The following is a 19,686-nucleotide window of genomic DNA, read 5'->3' as shown; positions in this document are numbered from 1 at the left end:
ACCACCAGGATGTGACTGTGAAGTAAATGAATAATGCATCAAATTGTAAAGTGCCATTGCGCGCCTAAAAAAGCACATTTAAAACAAAATTTCACCTAATTTTAGGTATTATTATTATTCATCGACGAGACCTTCGGACGCATTCAATTTCGGGGGGGGGGGGGGGGGCATTGAAACGATTGCATCTTCAGCCATCCCCCTAGACATTTTCCTGTGTTGTTAATAGATGCCCAAAAACCTCCATCCGCCAACCACCCACCCCTCATTGACGATGGGCTTTGGAGGTTGGAAAACTATACAATTATATATATATATATATATATATATATATATATATATATATATATATATATACACACACTCACATACACGCACACACACACACGAGTTAACAACATGGATGGTCATCACTTCACACCCAAGGACTTCCCTCAGCAAGAAGAGCCAAGAGACACCTGTGTTGGACAGATTTAGTCTTATTTAGTCTCTTAATCAGCAGAAACACATTTTCCACAGCTTTATTTTCACTATAGAGAGGATGTGAAGAGGCTTCTTGGTGCTTATACCAAAGAGAAGGGCCGAGCTGCTTTGGATATTGCCTTTGCTGAATACCTAACCAAAATGGGGATCAAAACCAAGCCAAGAGACAATTAAGAGAACTGCAGTGGACATTGGGACAGAGTAGCTCTTCCTGGTTCCTCGTCAGACTGCCGTTTACCAACATGCTGAAAAAGCCACGTGAGACAAAACGCTCCACAATCTTGACCGTGTGAAATACAAAAACTTAATTAGAGTAACACACAGCAGAGCGCAGACCTACAGTACGACAGGTTGGAAATGTTGACATAAAAGCTTAAAATGGAGGACTGTGCATCCACTTGGTGGTGCATTTATTAATTGAATATAAGTTACTTCGCAAGCGACTCTGTGGTTCATGGAGAGTCAAGTGACACTTTTTTAGTGGAAGCATAGCCCTCCATTTGCATTCTGGGGCAGGGAGACTGGTTCTATCAGTAGGCTGCTGAAGATAATTATTCTCAAAATCTTGATTTGCATTGAAACGGTATTAGTTTTGCTCGCATTTTGCATGCTTATTCAAATCAACCGTCTCATTCCTGCCTGATTTCAGCCATACCCTGCAAGTAACGGATATTATGAAGTGTACAGTGCTGAGAAAAAGTGTTGGCCCGCAACTCAGATTCTTCTTCTTTTTGTGTTTGTTTTTTTAAGTTTCCCCACTTTAATGTTTAGGATCATTCAACAAACAAACAATACATATCAAACAAAGGTAACCCAAGTAAAGACAAAACGTTTACATGGTTTGGTTTTTAAATTGTAATTTTATTTTTTAAGGGGAAAAAAAGAGCATTGTCTATAAATGGCAATGAGTCTTTCACATCTCTGTGGAGATATTTTTGCCCACTCTTCCTTGCAGAATTGTTTTAATTCAGCAACAATGGAGGATTTTCAAGCACGAATGGCCTTTTTAAGGTCATGCCACAGCATTTCAATCGGACTTTGAATAGGCCACTCCAAAACCTTTGTTGTTTTTTTTAAAGCCATTCAGAAGTTGACTGGTGGTGTGTTCTGGATCGTTGTCCTGCTGCAGAACCCTCGTGCGCTTCAGCTTGAGGTCACAAACCGATGGTCGAACATTCTCCTTTAGGATTTTGTGGTAAAGAGCAGAATTCATGGTTCCATCAATCACAGCACGCAAGTTGTCCAGGTCCTGAGTGTGAAAGCAGGCCCAGAGCATCACACTAACACCATGTTTGACTGTTCGTATGATGTTCTTTTTCAGAAAATTCGGTGTTACATTTACGCCAGATGTAACGAGACACACAAAAAGTTCAACTTTCATCGCGTCAGTCCATAGAATATTCTCGAAAACCCAGATTTTTTCTTTTTTTTGCAAAAGTAAGACAAGCCTTTACGTTCTTTCTGGTCGTCAGTTGTTTTCACCTTGGAACCCTGCAATGGAAGCCATTTTTGCCCAGTCTCTTCCTTATTGATGAGTCATGAACAGTGAACTTAACTGAGCCAAGGGAGGCATGCAGTTCTTTAGATGTTTTTCTGGATTCATTTGTGACCTCCTGGATGAGTTGTTGCCATGCTTTTGGGGTAATTTTGATAGGACGGCCACTCCTGAGAAGGATCATCACTGTTCCATGTTTTCTCCATTTGAGGGAAATGGACCCTTGTGAGGATAAGTGGTTCAGAAAATGAATGTATGGATGGATGAGGGTAATGGCTCTCACCATGGTTTGCTTGGAATCTAGGGCTAGGATTTTCTATTGTTTACACAGAGATCCAAACAGGGGAAACCTGAAGGTTCCAGTGAACTGGCCGGAATTTACCAATACAGTTCCTGGACATCAATGCAAGGACGAATGGAACCTCCATTAAACAGGAAATTAGGTTACATTTTGTAAAGTTGTGGACCAGCACCCTTCCCAGCCTCTCTTCGAACAGAGCTGTGTGAAGCAAAACATTTGATTTATGCAAATAAAAGCATATATAAAGATACTTTGAATTATTTAATATACAACATCTTGTAAAAGTCAACCAAATGCATTGGAAGAGGCAAATTCAAAGTGTGGAAAGTCACGATCATGATGTCTCAGTAGAATTTCTCAGTAACGTATTATTATTTTTTAACCTGTGTTAAATGTAAGCCTAAGGAAGCCAGTTTGGGAGAAGCCAAACTTCAATGATGATGCAAGTTTTGTATTTACTTTACAAGACGGACGAGGGGGGCAGTTATGCCCGCATCACATCACCCCCACCCAGACCAACCAGCTCCACAACGGATGTGTGAATGTATGTGGTGCATTAAAAATCAGCGGGGGAAAGGCTAGGCGGGGTAGGGAACAAGCTGGAGTGCAGTAACACTTGTCCGACACTACCCTTCCTCCGCCGAAGGGTGTATGCATCAAAACCGGAGGACAAGCCAGGCAGAGAAGGGGAACGACCGGACGGGAGACCAGCACAGATGTGCCAGCACCTGGCCTGGCGTCCGCATCATCATGCCTCTCGCCAGCCCTCCAGGGTACCCTGGAGGAGATGTCAATGTGCCCAATGCGTGAAATATGTACAGTGTGAGTAATACAAATGTGCAGAGTGCATGATGTAAGAGGCTCCCAGCGACTCTGCACAAGATAATAAATCCATCCATCCATTTTCTGTTCCGCTTATCATCACTAGGGTCACGGGCGTGCTTGAGCCTATCCCAGCTGACTCTGGGCGAGAGGCGGGGTACGCCCTGAACTAGTTGCCAGCCAATTGGAGGGCACATATAAACAAACCACCATTTTCACTCACATTCACACCAATGGGCAATTTGTTACATTAATACTACTACTCTGACTGTGTCTATCAAAACTGAGTGTTTTTAATCGGGCAAATTTTCGAAAGAAGTTGCGCACATACTGTTAATTACAACCAAAGTAATAAACATATTGTTACATTAATACTACTGCTCTGACAGTGTCAATCAAAACTGAGCCTTATTAGAGGCCAAATTTTCAGAATCAGAATCATCTTTATTTGCCAAGTATGTCCAAAACAGGAATTTGTCTCCGGTAGTTGGAGCCGCTCTAGTACGACAGCAGACAGTCAATTTACAGAACACTTTGAGACATAAAGACATTGACAAAAAAAAAAAAAAAAAAAAAAAAAAAGCCACTGAGCAGGAAAGGGTTGCTAGTTATCTGGTAATGCCGGTACATTATTTATTTGTTTTTTGACAATTGTGCAAAAAAAAAATAAATGCAGAGTCCTCGAGCACTTTTCTAATGAAGTTGCACAAGTGCACTTTATTGTCTGGCCTGTGAGTGTTTACCTAGTACTCAAAGTATTTTAATGTTGTGGTTAGTGGTTACACTGGTTGTTACCAGGCATCACCCTGCTAACATTGCATTCACAACAAAGTGTCATGAACGGAACAGAGGATAGGACCCAAAAATGCACGACTCCAAAACAAATGGACAGTTTCCAAAAAGAGAGGTTTAATAGACGGGCATAGGTCGGTACACAGGTAGGCAATCCAAGAAAGGCAACAGTATCCAAAAACATGAGGCAAAGAGGCAAGGTCGATAATCCGTACAGGGTCAAATCTTACTGTGAGTCTGTGACGTGGAAACAAGGAATGCTGGAACGCGACGACAAGGTACAACGAGCTGGCAACGAGAAGGAATGAGACACGAGGTTAAATACAATAGGTAATTAGGGTGAACGAGGCACAGGTGATGACGATGCTCACAGGGGCAGGTGTGTGAGAAACAGGGGGGGGGGGGGGGGACAAAACCTGGAACACACACCCATGACACAAAGGGATTAGCAGCCAATATGGAATGTTTGACTTGCATCGGGACTCTCCAACAAGTCCCCACCCCCACCACCCGCGAAGAATAGGGTCAAATCTTGATCTATTGAACCACAATTAGACAAGCATACAGCATAATTTTTCAACGCAAGCACCCGGCTAATGTTGATGTTTAAATTTTACACATCAGGCATGTTTGGTTTGCTAAGGCTCCAAGCTAGCAACAGCAGTCTACTTAATCTGCAGTTCACACATGAAGTAAAAATGGCAAGAGCCTCTCTTTGTGTTCTTGTGGGTGGAGTAAGGCCATGTCACAGCCTATCTATGGAATCAGATTTGTGGCAAAAAGAATCACACAAAACTTTTTAAAATTGCAAACAACAAAGAACATTGTCAAACAAAACTGCAAATAAAAAATTAGACACCAGCCTTACAATAGCAGCCATAAAATTCTAAGTTAATGATTATTTGCTAAAAAAAAAAATGTTTATCAGTTTGAACGTTAACTATCTTGTCTTTGTAGTGCATTCAATTCAATATAGGTTGAACCTGATTTGCTAATCATTGTATTTTGTTTTTATTTATGTTTAACACAATGTCCCAACTTCATTGGAATTGGGCACACACACACACACGCGCACACACACACAGCCCCCCTGGAGAAGACTCCACCAGCCATAAATTGGTCCATTAACTTCCATGGTGGAAAGTCTTCATAAGGTGTGTTTACAGACTGAGGGCGTGTTAAAAAAACAAAAAAAAAACTACTTTGCATTCCTCCTGCTGCTACCTGCTCTCACCCGAAGTGTGTCGTCTGAGAATCAGAAAGCAGCCAGCCAGTACCATGAGTCAGAATCATTATGTTAAGAGGGTAGCCGCCTCGGCCAGCCTGGTAGTATGTGCCCTTCTCTTCATGCAAACCGGACAACCCCAGGGCCCACAAGTGGGCACCGACTACTCCACTTGGAGGGATGTGATGATCCAAGGCGCTGATGTGTGCATCATAGCATGTGTTTCCCTCCTTTTGGTCTCCACGTACAAACTGTTCTTCAGCCCAATGGAGCTGCTTAAGACACTGGAGGATGTGGGATACATCAGGGAGGACGGCCGCTCCAAGGCGCGCACTGCCAACGATGTGCGCCGCCGCAGGACAACCGGAGACCTGCCACCAGTCTACCCAAACGGCTGGTACCGAGTTCTGGATTCTCATATGCTGGAGGGAGGAGAAGTCAGAGATGTCACCATGGTTGGTACGTAATTCTGGATTCAAATTCTACCATAATGTAAGCGAGCACTTCCTAATGTCTTAGATCCTTAGATTGGTGTGATGGAGCTGTGGTTCTAAAAGTACCACGTAAAAAAAAAAAACAAAAAAAAAACACTTACTTCTCAAAGTACCACCTTAATGAACACCAATAAATACAGAAGTGTCGTTGGCCCAAGTATTTCATCAAAAACGAGAGTGAGGTTTTAGTCCTAAAGATATATCTAATGTTACGGAAAGCCACAGTAACATTATGCACCGTTTATTAACACCGTGCTTAAATATAGGATAATATACTTAAATAATGATCCAATTAAAATTTATTGCACATGAAAGTTAAATAATATCTGTACCTTACTAAAAGTTTAAAAACAAACACCTTTAACAGATTAACGCTATAGTATATAACTTTTGGCGCCCCCTAGTTTGAATTCTCCATGACAACAAAAGAACAGAGCTGCCGCTTCAATATGACGTAAGGCAACGCAATGTGATTCTACAACATTTTTACTATGTTTTGAAGAAGATGCGTCATTTTATTGCCATCATCTGCAGTGCGCCACCAACCGGGTCAAATGAATAGGGCGGTCACTAAATATAAAAAATAAGATACTGACGAATATAGCAAGATGTTAGAGGAGCAGATTGGCTTAATCCTCATGTCATCTCCTCTAGTAGTGGCTTTGGTGAAGATGATTTTTTAAAATTATTATTATTATTTTTTAAGTTGTGGATTCTAGCTTTCAATGCAAATGTATTATACTAAAAAGTTAAATACACCAGAAATGTACTTGTATGTATTCTTTCACGTACCACTAGAAGAAGAATCACTGGAGTAGACAAAAATTGTCTTTTGTCCTGATCCAGGAAATTGGAGCCGATTAAATCTGGTGACAAGACATATATAACCCTTAAGGCAGGGCTCAAGAGTCCAGCTAATTTGGTCCCTTGTGCGTCCTAATTTCTCAACAGTGTGCCTCTTGAAAAAGGGTTACTGTTAGGGGGTTAGGTTAGCGTTAGGGGTTTGGGTGTTAGGGCAGTATATTGCCTCTTAAGGTATTATTAACTGCGGCACGGTGGACGACTGGTTAGAGCGTCAGCCTCACAGTTCTGAGGACCAGGGTTCAATCCCCGGCCCCGCCTGTGTGGAGTTTGCATGTTCTCCCCCGTACCTGTGTGGGTTTTCTCCGGGCACTCTGGTTTCCTCCCACGTCTCAAAAACATGCATTAATTGGAAACTCTAAATTGCCCATAGGTGTGACTGTGAGTGCGACTGGTTGTCTGTTTGTATGTGCCCTGCGATTGGCTGGCAACCGGTTCAGGGTGTACCCCGCCTCCTGCCCGATGACAGCTGGGATAGGCTCCAGCACGCCTGCGACCCTAGTGAGGAGAAGCGGCTCAGAAAATGGATGGATGGAGGTATTAATAACTCTCTATATTTCTGTGTCAAATGTTTAATATTCAAGTGCAATTTTTGTGAACAGTCTGAATCTTTTTTATTTATCCAAGATATGTTATTTATTTTTCGGCATTTCAATGCCAATGGTAAATATTCTTGAGAATTAAAAGTTAATCGCTCTTAAAAAGGATTTACATATGCTCTTATATCATTATATCAGCAGCATAAAAACAACAGCCTCTTTTATTGTTGCTATTAAAATATACAGTCCTAAAAATGGGTTATCGTGACCTAGGTGAGTGGCCTATTATGCCCATCATATTTAGTGTGGAAATAGCCATGGATGATCACATGACAAGAACGATTGACAACTTCTTTATGAAAAATGTTAAGGCCTGATTTATCTGAAAGTCCTGACCAATGCTTTAAGCACTTTAAGCACCAACACTTTTCAATAAGTTTCCTGTCTCGTGGAATTTTGCTTCAAATAACGAACATAAAAGATTGCGACTTAATCATTTGCTAGTCAATATTGCCTAAAAAAAACCCAGGCAGCTATGTTTATTCATTTATGTTAAGATTGAACCTGTAAAACTGTGGCGTTGAATGCGATGCGTTTGGACCTATATATTATGCACCCACTCAAAAGTTGGTGGCACCAGTGCACCCAGTTCAAAAAGTCTAGAGCCCTGCCTTAAGATCAGATCAGATCAGGGGTTCCCACCCTTAAATACTTAAAGAGCCATTTGGACCGTCTCCCACAGGCAAAAAAACAACAACACACCGGGAGCCACAACACTGCATATATCATTTATTTTTTGTTTTTACCTGTAAGTATAAAAACAAACAATAGTTTGTTACATTTATGAAATCAATGAACTGCTACAGAGAACACAATATTTTATTTGTGCAGGTAACAAAATCAGTTGAAAAAAAAGATGCTTGGTTGAAGCCTACTTTCTAATAAATTAGTCAGTCTATTTGAGTCCTCCTCATATTTATACAATAAAACCAAACTGAAATGATCCACCTGCAGCGAACCCAAAATGCAAACCAAAATGGCCGTCTGCTTCTGTGTTCTGTCATAATTTTACCACATAAAAGCATACAGCGTCAGCACATCAGGGCTGTAGATGTCGCCTTTATTTTCACAAACGATGGTCAACTGTCATCTGCGAGGTGTGAATGATGTCTGTTTTTAATAGAGATCACGCAGCATATAACTTTAGTTTTCTTCCATTTATCCATGGTTTACCTACCGAGGATCAAATAGCTCAATAAATCTTGGCACCAGGTGTCGCACATCGGTGGTTGTGGATAAGGATTGATTAAAAAAAAAAACATTTTATTGTCATGTTACAAGAGCACCATTATCCCCAAATTTAGAATTACATTTGAAAAATGAATGAACTAAAATAACAATTAATTGAAATTTAATATTCATTTATTTTACAAAGTCACATGGAACCACAGCAGAAAGGATTAAAGAGCCACATGTGGCTCTGGAGCCCTGGGTTGCAGACCACTGCCCGAGATTAACAAAGCAACTTCAGTAAAACAGAAATATTCACTTACTGTAGTACCCAAAAATCTGCATACATAATTGCTTGCAACCAGTCAGACCACATTGATGACCTTTCCCAAAACAATTAGGAGTAATTAAAGTCTTGTAATTGTCTTTTAAGAAGATAGTTTGAAGAGAATTATTTTTAATTGCTTGCAACCAGTCAGACCACATTGTGGACAGTTCATCTTTTCAATTTTGCACTATGTATGCATGTGTGTGTGTGCGTGTGCGTGTGTGTGTCTGTGTGTTTGTATGAGTCTGACGAGACCTAGAACAGAAATTTGCCTTTTATTTTGCTTTTATTTCATTATTCTGTGAGAATGCAAATCAAGATTCAGTGTTATTCAGGCCCAAACATGTTTAGCATGTATTCAGTACTGTACACTCTTAATTAAAGATTACTAAAAGCAGCTTGCAAGTTCATGTTCATTGGTTTGTTGGGAAATTTGGATACTTAGAGACATTGTCTTGTCTAACAATGACTCATTGTTGACACCTTCTCACATGTACACTTATATTGTGCAGGATTGTTGTAGTCAGTGAAACATGACTCCCTTAATCACACAACTCTTCAGTCCAGCTCTAACCATTTGTGATAGCATTGTGTTTATCTTGTGTCGTCACAAATGTTAATACCGCAGGAGCTCATGATGATTGATTTATTGTTGAGTTGAAATCACCGATTTAATTAACTGACCAAAATGGTCAAGGAAAATTAATAAATAGATCCCAAATAATAAAACATACGTTAGCTTAAAACAGAGTCACTGATGTTGTAGTGGTACACTCGCCTGACTTTGGTGCAGGCAGCATGGGTTCAGTTCCCACTCAGTGACGGTGTGAATGTGAGTGCGAATGGTTGTCCGTGTCTATGTGTCCTGCGACTGACTGGCGACCAGTTCAGGGTGTAGTCCGCCTTTCGCCCGAAGTCAGCTGGGATAGGCTCCAGCGTCCCGCGACCCTAACCAGGATAAGCGGTGTTGAAAATGGAAAATGGATGGATAGCTTAAAATATACGGTAGCATGCATGCACGCTAAAACATACGCTAGCATGCATGTAGCGTATGTTTTTAAAAAGCCAGCAGGAGGAAAACTGTGTTCGGTTGTACTTTATTGACGTATTTAACAATGTAAACAGTGAGTTCGGTTGTACTTTATTGAAGTATTTGACAATGTACTCACGTAATTTTTTGATCAATCCTTATCCACAAATCCATCAAAGTCCTCATCTTCTGTATCCGAAATGAACAGCTGGGCAAGTTCTCCATCAAACATGCCGGGTTCCCTCTCGTCATTGTCAGAGTCAGTCTCGTTGCCGGAGGGCTGTTCAGCAATGATGCTGGCGTTTTCCTGCTTCCTCCACTTGCAAACCATGGATTTGTTGATCTTGAATTCTTTCGCTGCTCGATTCCCATGTTCCTCCGCGTAACTGATATCTTGCAGTTTAAACTGTGCTTCGTAAGCGTGTCTCTTCGTAGGTGCCATTTTCGGGGGTCCTTAGCCAAACCGATGTTGTTTTCACATACTATATACCTACTGGGGGCTCCAGCTCATCCTATAGGATAGACGGTATAGAATATAGATGGATGAGGATAAGCGGCATAGAAAATGGATGGGGATCATAATTCCTTGAGGAATACAGAAAATACTGTAGGGAAAAACAGTAATGAAAAGAAACACCTCCCATGTCTTTTGTATTTGGCTGAAAAGAAGGAAAAAGTAAAACAAAGATACAATGTGCAACCACTGAACTTGAATAGGAGAAGGGATGGAGACTTCAGCACATTGGTGCAAGAAATGAGGACATCGACGGGGAGAAGCATCATCAGTACGCATTTGCAGTCCATGCAGTCAAAAAAACTGGGCTGCGCTCAGTTGACTCCTGCGGGGTCCACGCGGACCCTTGTACACAGGGGCAGATGACGATATTTACGTCACATGGACCAACGTGCACCTTGCAGACACGTAACGTATGAACTGGCCTTTAATTGCCACACTACCACCAACACGAGAGAATTCAGAATCGATCACAGGGCACTTTAGGCAGACAACTATTCACACTTAACTCATTCACTGCCAGCCTTCCCAGTTAACATGGATATTTGACTTCTAAAGCCGTCAATGGCAGTGGATGTGTTAAGTATTTAGTGTGACACTCCCCCATTAACCTGTAACCTTTTTGTACACCAGGACCTGATGATTGGGTTATACTTAATTAGCATGCATTGGAATGTGCCACAGAACCATTCACAAGAATGTTGATCTAATTTTGTAACAAAAGGTAAAAACATTGGAACAAATAACTGTATGACAACGTAAATTTGGAGGAAGCTGCCCCTATAAAACTCAAATTAATGTATTTGTTAACATCAACTGCTCTAATATGTACTTTCTTGCTATATCAAAATGGCTCCTGTGAAACAAAGTTATTTAGACAACAAAATCTGCTTCTCTTAGGTGTAAAGTTAGTAGTGTTTCGAGGTGAGGATGAGAAGGCCTATGTGTTAGATGCCTACTGCCCACACTTGGGTGCCAACCTGGCTGTGGGAGGACGTGTGGTGGGAAACTGTATTGAGTGCCCGTTCCATGGATGGCAGTTTCGGGGGAACGATGGCAAATGTGAGAGAATACCATATGCTGAAAAAGGTATGATCCAAATCAGTTGCTTGTGCATAATCACTTTCATAATTAAAAAAATAATATAACAAATATAATGTCACTCAAGCAGTAACATAAAAATGCTTGCGCATGTTACTTTTCCATTCTGTGTCATTGAATAAGATACTCAGGTGCTACCATTGGAGAGATTTCCAACAAGTATGGAAGGTCTTTGGTGTGTGATAGTACTGCATTTAATCTATGCTATCTTCAAGTGCCAGATTTTGCAAAGGTGGACGTCTGGCCCAGCTGTGAAGTTAACAGTCAGATCCTGGTTTGGTTTCACTGTGATGGAGAAGATCCTCAGTGGATTGTCCCAGAGCAGGATGAGATTACCAGGGGCGAGTGGGTCTATCGTGGAAGAACAGAACATTTTGTCAGCGCTCATATTGAGGTATGTGCTTGTGATGTTAAACCCCCCCCACCATCATGACATACACGACGAGCACACTTGATTTAGGGATCAGTTGCTTACCGACCAATCTTTGTCCCTCAAAAGATGTCAAGGACAAAGTTAACATTCACAAGACTGGAATGGGTTTCAAAGCCATTGGCTACAGGCTTGCTGAGAAGGTGACACCCTTATTCGAAAGTGAAAGAAACCATGAGATCATCAATTGCCCTCAGTCTGGTGCTCGAGATCTTACCTCGTGGAGTGAGAATGATCATGAGAAAAGTAAAGAACACAACAGTAATTTAACAGTAAATGATCTGAAGGCAATTGGGACCTCAGTCACCAAGAGGACAGTTGATAACACACAGCTCCATAACGAATTGAAATCTGACTCAGTGAATGTTTGGGATGAAGTTCTGTGATCAGAAGATGACACCAAAGTCAAGCTCTTCGGTATCAACTAGACCCTCCATGCTTGGAGTATGAAAGAATCCTAGTATGACCCAAGGAACACCATACCCACAGTCATGCATGGAGGTGGAAACCAGAGATGGGAGCAGTCAAGTCAAAAGACTTGACTCGATTTCACTCCAGTTGCCTGTTTTATGACTTGCGACTTGCTTGCCAAATACTTCAGCAAGGTTTGACTTTGACTTGGTAGTCAAGAGACTCGAATTGACTTTGTGGAAATCTTCATTTGAATTGAGACAGTTTGCCTTCTTTTTTTATTTTAAAAGTAAGAAACATTTTTGAGGGTCAAGAGGATGGCAACCTGCATGGCTTTCAAATCGCGCATTAAAGACACTTGAAATATGTATGTGTAGATTCTCAGTCGTTCAGGTCATGGCAATCTGCAAAGGTTGAATCAATGCAACCAGACTGTCCTTGTTTGTTGAAGAAATGTCACCTTTAATCCAGAAGGCTTCTTTAGTTCTAAAGTTTAGGTGTGGAGTCCCTCTATTTATGCCAGGGTGGGTGTGTTCTCTGGGGGTGGTACATAATTGGGTGTTGTTGTTGCCCAGTGTGGTTCGTGAAAAACGACCGTCCTGCATAGCAATCAGACTTGTCTTGTGGCAAAAGAGCTCGTTAGGGCCGGCATTTGCAGACTGCAGAGCAAAGGTGAGTTGACATGTTAGCCAAAAGACAAGAGTCGGGAACAAGTAAGAGGGGAAAAAAGGCAAAAAAAACCCTCATGCTTCACTTGAATGTGGGTATATTGTTGGAATAAAACTTGGTACTTTGATAGGAATCTCTGTCTCCAGTATGACTTGAATGACTATTTCATATCATCATATCATATAATGACCACCCCCCCCCCCCCCTTCCCCCCCTTCCACAGACACACCACCTCAGGACTGACGACCATTAATTGAAATTCGTGCTTTTATTTTGACAAGTAATGTCGAACCGGAAGTGCTGTGAGTGGTGTGATGTAACATGCACGTAGCTGTGCGAAAGAACAAAGATCAGCGTGGCGGGCACGCCTCCAGTTAATATGCAGTAAGAGAGTGAGACTTTGTGTGAAGCAATCATATCTTATATTGTTTGTTAAGTAATTTCATGTGCAAATGTGCACATGTGCAGTTAAAAACGAGTTTGTGAAGTTAATTGGCACATGGGTTTATAATGTGAGTGACTTGAATCAGAATCATCTGAATCTAAAATCTGATTGGTTAGACCATTTCAACGGTGGGTGTGTTTGTGGGTGTGACCTGGATGATCTCAGCATTTAGGATTCTGAAGGATTTGAGCAGATTACGTTTACATGACAACACATAAAAGATGAAATCTGATGGTACACAATATTCTGCTACTACTATAACATAACAAACATTTTGCTTAGGGCCCCAATTTGGTCAGGGGCGGCCCTGGTTAAAGGCAGACAACAGCTGATGCCTCAAACCTCCCCCTCTGCTAAGAGAAGGCTCGAAGGATTTACCTGAGGAAGGATTCTCCTTTTAAGATGAATTCAAGATATACATTGTATTTGAAACTTGAAGGGTGGAAGCGGTCTGCAAAGAGTTGACTGACTCCATATTTTACATTAATACATATTTATTTATCTAACTCTGTGGTGTAAATGTTCTCATTTAGATCATTTTGCTAAATTAGATAGAAAAAAGAAAAATTAAACGGTGTTTTCAGTTTTATTGCACATGTTCGCCTAACACACTGATGATGCATAATGCAGTGTTGCATTAAGCCGCCGATGTCACTTTGCAGGAGATCCCTGAAAATGCAGCAGACCTGTCTCACCTGACTCACTTGCACACGCCAGGCATTGTCAGTGGAGTCGATCTACGCTACACAAACAACACAACTTGGCAGTTTGTCCGACATGGTTGGAAAGTATGTTGATTTTCGGCTAATACATTTTTGCATGTTCACAGCTACCATGTTAGCATTCCCAGCATTCTTAGGATATATGAGCCTGATTCTGGAGGTGCGGGTGCCATTTCCTCTTCTCAGGTTTCTTAATTGCATAATGTGAGGCATATCACAAACATGTTAAGACAGCTTGGAACTCTTTTAAATTGTGTGGGGAAAAAACTCTTTTGAGAAAATTATTTATTTCTCTCAGTTCTATATGTGTGTGTGTGTTTTTAATTCAAGGCTCAGTGGGCACCAGAGTCCTTTCCCAACAATCATTGTTCTCAAATGCTGGTGAAACATTCCCTTTATCTGTTTGGACGCCATTGGCCTGTGTTGGATCTACACATTGTTGCTAGACAGGTACAAGAAAGTCAAAAGCATATACAGTATAGGATGTAACTCTTCATTGAACCAATAACTTGAAAATTCGTTTTCATAGAATGCCGTCTTGTAATTTTGATAATAGTGTCGTAGTGTCACTCATAGCCTTTGTGACACCATATGAGCTGAAATATGTTATGTATTTTATACTGACCCTGGCACAAATGTTCCAGGCTTGCTTTATGAAACCACACAAAGTTGCGGCAATACGACAATATCCTGTCTTCGCAGGGTTCTTTGTAAAAAGGAAAGCTGTCATATTTATACTATGCAAAAAAAAAAAGAAAAAAACCCCAAACTTCTAGACAGAAATCTACATTTGAATGTAACTACTCAATTCACTGAAGAAGATGCATACGACATTAAAAGAAAACATTTCATGAGTTTCAGGTAGGACCAGGAGTGGTGTTTCTGAAGTTTGACCACAGTTTCTTAGGCAGGGGAGTGATCATGCAATGTGTGACACCAGTGGAGCCTCTTTTGCAATGTGTCTCACATACAATCTTCTATCAGTCAAATATTCCAGCCCTGGTGCCCAAATTCCTCTTGAAAGGAGAATCTATTCAGGTAAAGCCTACTTGCACACTGACACACAGTACATATTTTCCTTGCCATAACTGTTGAACACAGGACACAAGACTGAACAACGCCTAGTACCCGTCGAACGGATGTATCTAATTTGAATTCGAATTAGATTGTATATTTTATAACCTTTTCAGTCAGATTTCTGATCATTTTCAGATGTTTTAAAAGTACTAAAAGTATTTTAAAAGTATTACACTCTGTTTGCGCCTAATATCAGTCATAATGATTTCTTTGTGCTAGTTGTGTAAATATTACTCAGCGATTCAAAATTTGATGTAGAACTTTACTGAGAAGACATTACAGTGGTGCCTTGAGACATGAATGACCTGATTTACGGGTTTTTCAGGATACAATCTGTTGTTCCAACAATTTTTTTTAGATAGTTTTTGCTTTGCGACCGCAAACTTGAGATACAAGCCCTGTATGGTGGCAGTGTTCAAATTAGTATGTTAATATTCTCAACAACAAAAAAAGAGGATTCAAGTTGTTTATTGCCACTTTCAGTTTAAGATTACTAGCAAAAAAAAAAAGAGAATTACAATTTATGTATATAAAACAACCACATAGCCTTTACTCCACTAGCTTAAGGCTAATGTTAAGATAACACATCAGGTAATGATTAGCATTTATGTGGCTGTGTTAACTTTAAGACACAGCTATTTGAACACAAACTATGGGACAGCAACACATGTAGACAGACAATATAACAGTTAAGATTAAGGGGTCTCTAGAGACATTGTTACCCATGTTTATTTTTTTTGTGTAGAAATTTCTTTGACTACACTTAAACCTTTGTGTCCTGCATACAGTGTGAAGCGATCCAGGGTTTAGGGGTGGGGTGTGCGACGTAGCCACGGGTTTATTATTTATTTTTGTTTATTGCTTTCTGTATTTTTGTTGTTGTTGTATTGCTAGAGCGGTCAGAGACTTCACTAAATATAGAAAAAAATTCGCCAATTGACAATGCTGCAGACAAAAGTCATAATTCTTGTTGACATACTGTCCACACATGCGGACATCAAAATAAAAGCACTACTTTCAAAATAATATGTTTTTACAGACATTATATTTTGACTTCACGGTCACTGCGAGGGCCGGTCAGAGATTGTGGACGGGCCGGATGTGGCCCATGGCCGTACTTTGCTCTGGTCTGGCTTGTAATATTGCATCAAGCTTTTTGTATACATTTATTTTTGTAAAAAAAGAAAAGTATTCAGCTGTCAGACGAGACCTGGGAGAAAGTATACTTAATATATTTTGGATGTGCTGGGAACAAACATTACAGATTCCAGTAATATGTATTCCATTTGTCTGTTTTTGTCTAGTTTGAGCGGGATGTGATGATCTGGAACAATAAAAAGTACATCTCTAAGCCTCTCCTCGTGAAGGAAGATTCTGCCATCCAGAAACACAGACGCTGGTACAGTCAGTTTTACAGTGAGAACAGTCCTCGACTCCAATACCAGCGTAACACTTTGGACTTTTGACCTGCCTTTCGTCAGTTCATAAACATTTGCTTTCAAGTTAGCAGTCCATCCATTTTCCATACCATTTATCCTCACTAGGGTCGCGGGTGTGCTGGAGCTTATCCCAGCTGACGCTGGGTGAGAGGCAGGGTACACTCTGAACTGGTCGCCAGCCAATTGCAGGGCACATATAGATAAACAATGATTCCCACTCACATTCACAGCTATAAAAAAATGTAGGGTCTTCGATGAACCTACCACGCATGTTTTGGGAACGTGGGAGGAAACGAGTCCATGGAGAAAACCCACGCAGGGGGAGAACATGCAAATGCCGAGGCCGGTTTTAAACCCGGGTCCTCAGAACTGTGAGGCAGATGTGCTAACCAGTCGTCCACCATGCCACCTAAGTTAGCAATATTTGTGTAAATTCATATTTATGAACGTCATTTCTACATAGAAGTTGAAAAATATCCTTTTATAGTAATCACAGTGCCCAGTTATTATGCAATTAATTTAAGCTAATGCTATGTGTATGTATTGTATGCTGTTAAATTGCTTACATTACAGTAATTAGGTCCCAGGATTCGTGTGGGGTCTCAGTCTGAACACTTGGGACATGATGTAAAAGATGAAAAAGAAAGAGACAAAGAAGAAAGTAGAGGTATTTCACAAGTACAAATACAATGATTGATGCCATATTTCCTATGTGTGCTAGCTACTAAATAAAGTGAGTACAAAAACAACAATGAAAGACTGGTTCTTGAAAACATCACATAATGGCGCCGAGGATGGTGGCTATGAACCTTCACACTTTCTGTAATACGTCGGGAAACCACCAAAACTTGCAAGAATTACTTGCTAGCGATGTCAAATTCTGATCTACCGGAGGAACGAAAGTGTATGTTATAAATGTGTTAATATGTTATATTACAGTGTGACTAGACTAACAACAACATACATAGGTTTTTACTACCCTGGATGACACTGAAGATGCATTAGACCAGTTATTCAATCCAGGCTGGCCCTCAATTCACATTCCACTGGGAAATCCTGAAGAACACACTGGAGTGTGTCTGACGCATGGCACCTCTGGTCAAAGAAATGTGTGTTGCGCAGATGAAGAAATTATGGATGAACATCCTGAATATAACATTTAGACTTATTTCAATTACAGAAATGTCTCAATAGGCTGGACTGGACTCTAGCTTTTCACTTGATTAATATTCAAGTTAGTTTATACAGGTCAGCGGACAAGTAACAAGTAAATAACAATGTTTTAGCCGAGGTTGTAGATCAGATTGCTTAGTAATAAATTCACTCTTTTATTGTCTGGTACAGTATATGTCAGTTAATATATTTTAATATGTTATTTAAATATCGAATATGGAAAATTAAGTGAGAAATTACCATTTGCAGTAAGCTGCTCTCTGCTCTGAGATGCTGAGAGCTTCTAGCTAACTGCCACACAGCACTTCCTTACAAAAATAAAGAATCTATGTCCTGTATGTTTGTAGGTGTAGGTCAAAAGATATGGTCATATATATATATATATATATATATATATATATATATATATATATATATATATATAGTAATTTCATAACCATTAGGCGCACCGTATTAAAAGGCGCAGTCTCAGTTACGGGGTCCATTTCTGTATTTAACACAGACATAAGGCGCACCGTATTATTGGGCGCAGGCATGGTAGAACATACGATAGCTTAAAACATACGGTAGCATGCATGCACGCTAAAACAATGTTTTTAAAAAGGCAGCGGGTGCAAAACTGAGTTCGGTTGTACTTTATTGAAGTATTTAACAATGTACTCACGTTATTTTTTTTTATCAATCCTCAACCACAAATCCATCAAGGTCCTCATCTTCTGTATCCGAAATGAACAGCCGGGCAAGTTCTCAATCAAACACGGCAGGTTCGAGTCAGTCTCGTTGCCGTGCGGCTCCTCAGAAATGATGCCGGCTTTTACGAAAGCTTGAACAACAGTGCAAGCAGAGGCGTTAGCCCAAGCATCCACAATCCATTCACAAATTGTGGCGTAACTCGCCCGGCGCTGCCTCCTAGTCTTAGTAAAGCGGTGTTCGCCATCTGACATCCATGGCTCCCACGCCGCTCACTTCACTTTGAACGCCCTGCGGCGGTTAATCGCAATAATAATAACAATAATAATAATAATAATTGCAAGCTCCAAGTTATTGCACTCAGTCGAATGGTGACTGTAGAGACGCAATTGGAATCACTCTTATCACAGTCACCCTGTTAAATGGGCTGGATCAGTTAAGCTAAGAAACATGTTTTTGGAATGTGGGAGGAAGCCAGACTAATGCAGAAAACCTACTCAAGCACCGGAGAGCATGCAAACAATACAGTTTTACAATTAAATTAAAATTACAAAATGTTATATGCAGTTTTCTCTTTCTTTTGTACCGTTAATTATGTAATTGCTGTCACGTAATTACTTAATTACTATTAATGGTTTACCTTCCATAATAAATACTGCATAAAAACATTATATTGCTTTAAGCTGCTGCGATTCACTGGAGACCAGTTCAGGGTGTACCCCGCCTCGAGCCCAAAGTCACCTGGGATAGGCTCCAGCACACCTGTGACCCTAGTGAGGATAAGCTGTACCGAGAATGGATTTTTAATTCCAAAATTACTACAAACAAAGCTATTTATGTCCATCTGTCTTGTGATGTGTCGCTCTACTTATACTAAGACATCATGGTGAATGGCCATTGTTTGTTCACTACTTTTCAAGATGCATTGTGGGATGCACTGAGGCCACTATTAATATATACAGAATGATTCCCAACAGAGCCACTGTATTCTTGGGATCCTGTCTGGCATGGGCCCTTTGTCATTAGTTTCCCCCACTTAAGGTTCCCCTGCCTGTTCCTTACCGAGACTAAAATGCTCCAAATGCCCCTAAAACAAGGCAGTGTAGTATTTGTCATGTTGTTTCACTGGAACTGGATTTTATTAAGAGAATGTGATGTCAAATCTAAAATTGCTTTTAAAAAAATTGAAATAATGATTTCAAATGTTTTTGGGTGGGTTGTCATTACTTTTTTTAAGGGGATCTTTAATCAATAAACACTTAAATATTCAGTCCGTGTTTTGGCCTTTTCCGTCTTTTTACTTCCAATTTGTTAGATATATTTACCAAGCAAGGTACAGGTAACCGTTTTATAAATGTGAAAGTCCACGATATAGAGAGATCATTTAAAAACATTCTTTATGTAGTTTTGTCCCTCCG

General features: G+C 40.4%; 1 protein-coding gene across 3 annotated transcripts; it reads left to right on the top strand.

Annotated features, from left to right (window-relative positions):
• The first annotated feature begins 5,136 nt into the window (after positions 1-5,136).
• Positions 5,137-17,141, top strand: zgc:92275 (cholesterol 7-desaturase nvd). 3 transcript variants are annotated; one of them, XM_061699148.1, is made up of 7 exons: positions 5,137-5,574; positions 11,012-11,200; positions 11,434-11,606; positions 13,830-13,955; positions 14,220-14,339; positions 14,751-14,927; positions 16,271-17,141. In XM_061699148.1, the coding sequence occupies exons 1-7, from the start codon at positions 5,169-5,171 to the stop codon at positions 16,430-16,432; spliced, it is 1,353 nt and encodes a 450-aa protein (XP_061555132.1). In that variant the 5' UTR covers positions 5,137-5,168; the 3' UTR covers positions 16,433-17,141. The 3 variants fall into 3 exon arrangements, with proteins under 3 accessions (XP_061555132.1, XP_061555131.1, XP_061555133.1); XM_061699147.1 differs by having other exon boundaries at positions 11,428-11,606; XM_061699149.1 differs by lacking the exons at positions 14,220-14,339; positions 14,751-14,927 and having other exon boundaries at positions 11,428-11,606.
• The last annotated feature ends 2,545 nt before the right edge of the window (positions 17,142-19,686 follow it).

This window comes from Phycodurus eques, chromosome 15 (genome assembly GCF_024500275.1).
Source record: "Phycodurus eques isolate BA_2022a chromosome 15, UOR_Pequ_1.1, whole genome shotgun sequence".
Classification (NCBI taxonomy): domain Eukaryota; kingdom Metazoa; phylum Chordata; class Actinopteri; order Syngnathiformes; family Syngnathidae; genus Phycodurus; species Phycodurus eques.
This window is presented reverse-complemented; position numbering and strand designations above follow the sequence as displayed.

Coding starts and splice junctions, on each gene's coding strand:
- zgc:92275 (XM_061699147.1), top strand. CDS start 5,169: ATGAGTCAGAATCATTATGTTAAGAGGGTAGCCGCCTCGGCCAGCCTG. Junction 13,956..14,219: donor TTGTCCGACATGGTTGGAAA/GTATGTTGATTT, acceptor TTTTAATTCAAG/GCTCAGTGGGCACCAGAGTC. Junction 14,928..16,270: donor TGAAAGGAGAATCTATTCAG/GTAAAGCCTACT, acceptor GTTTTTGTCTAG/TTTGAGCGGGATGTGATGAT.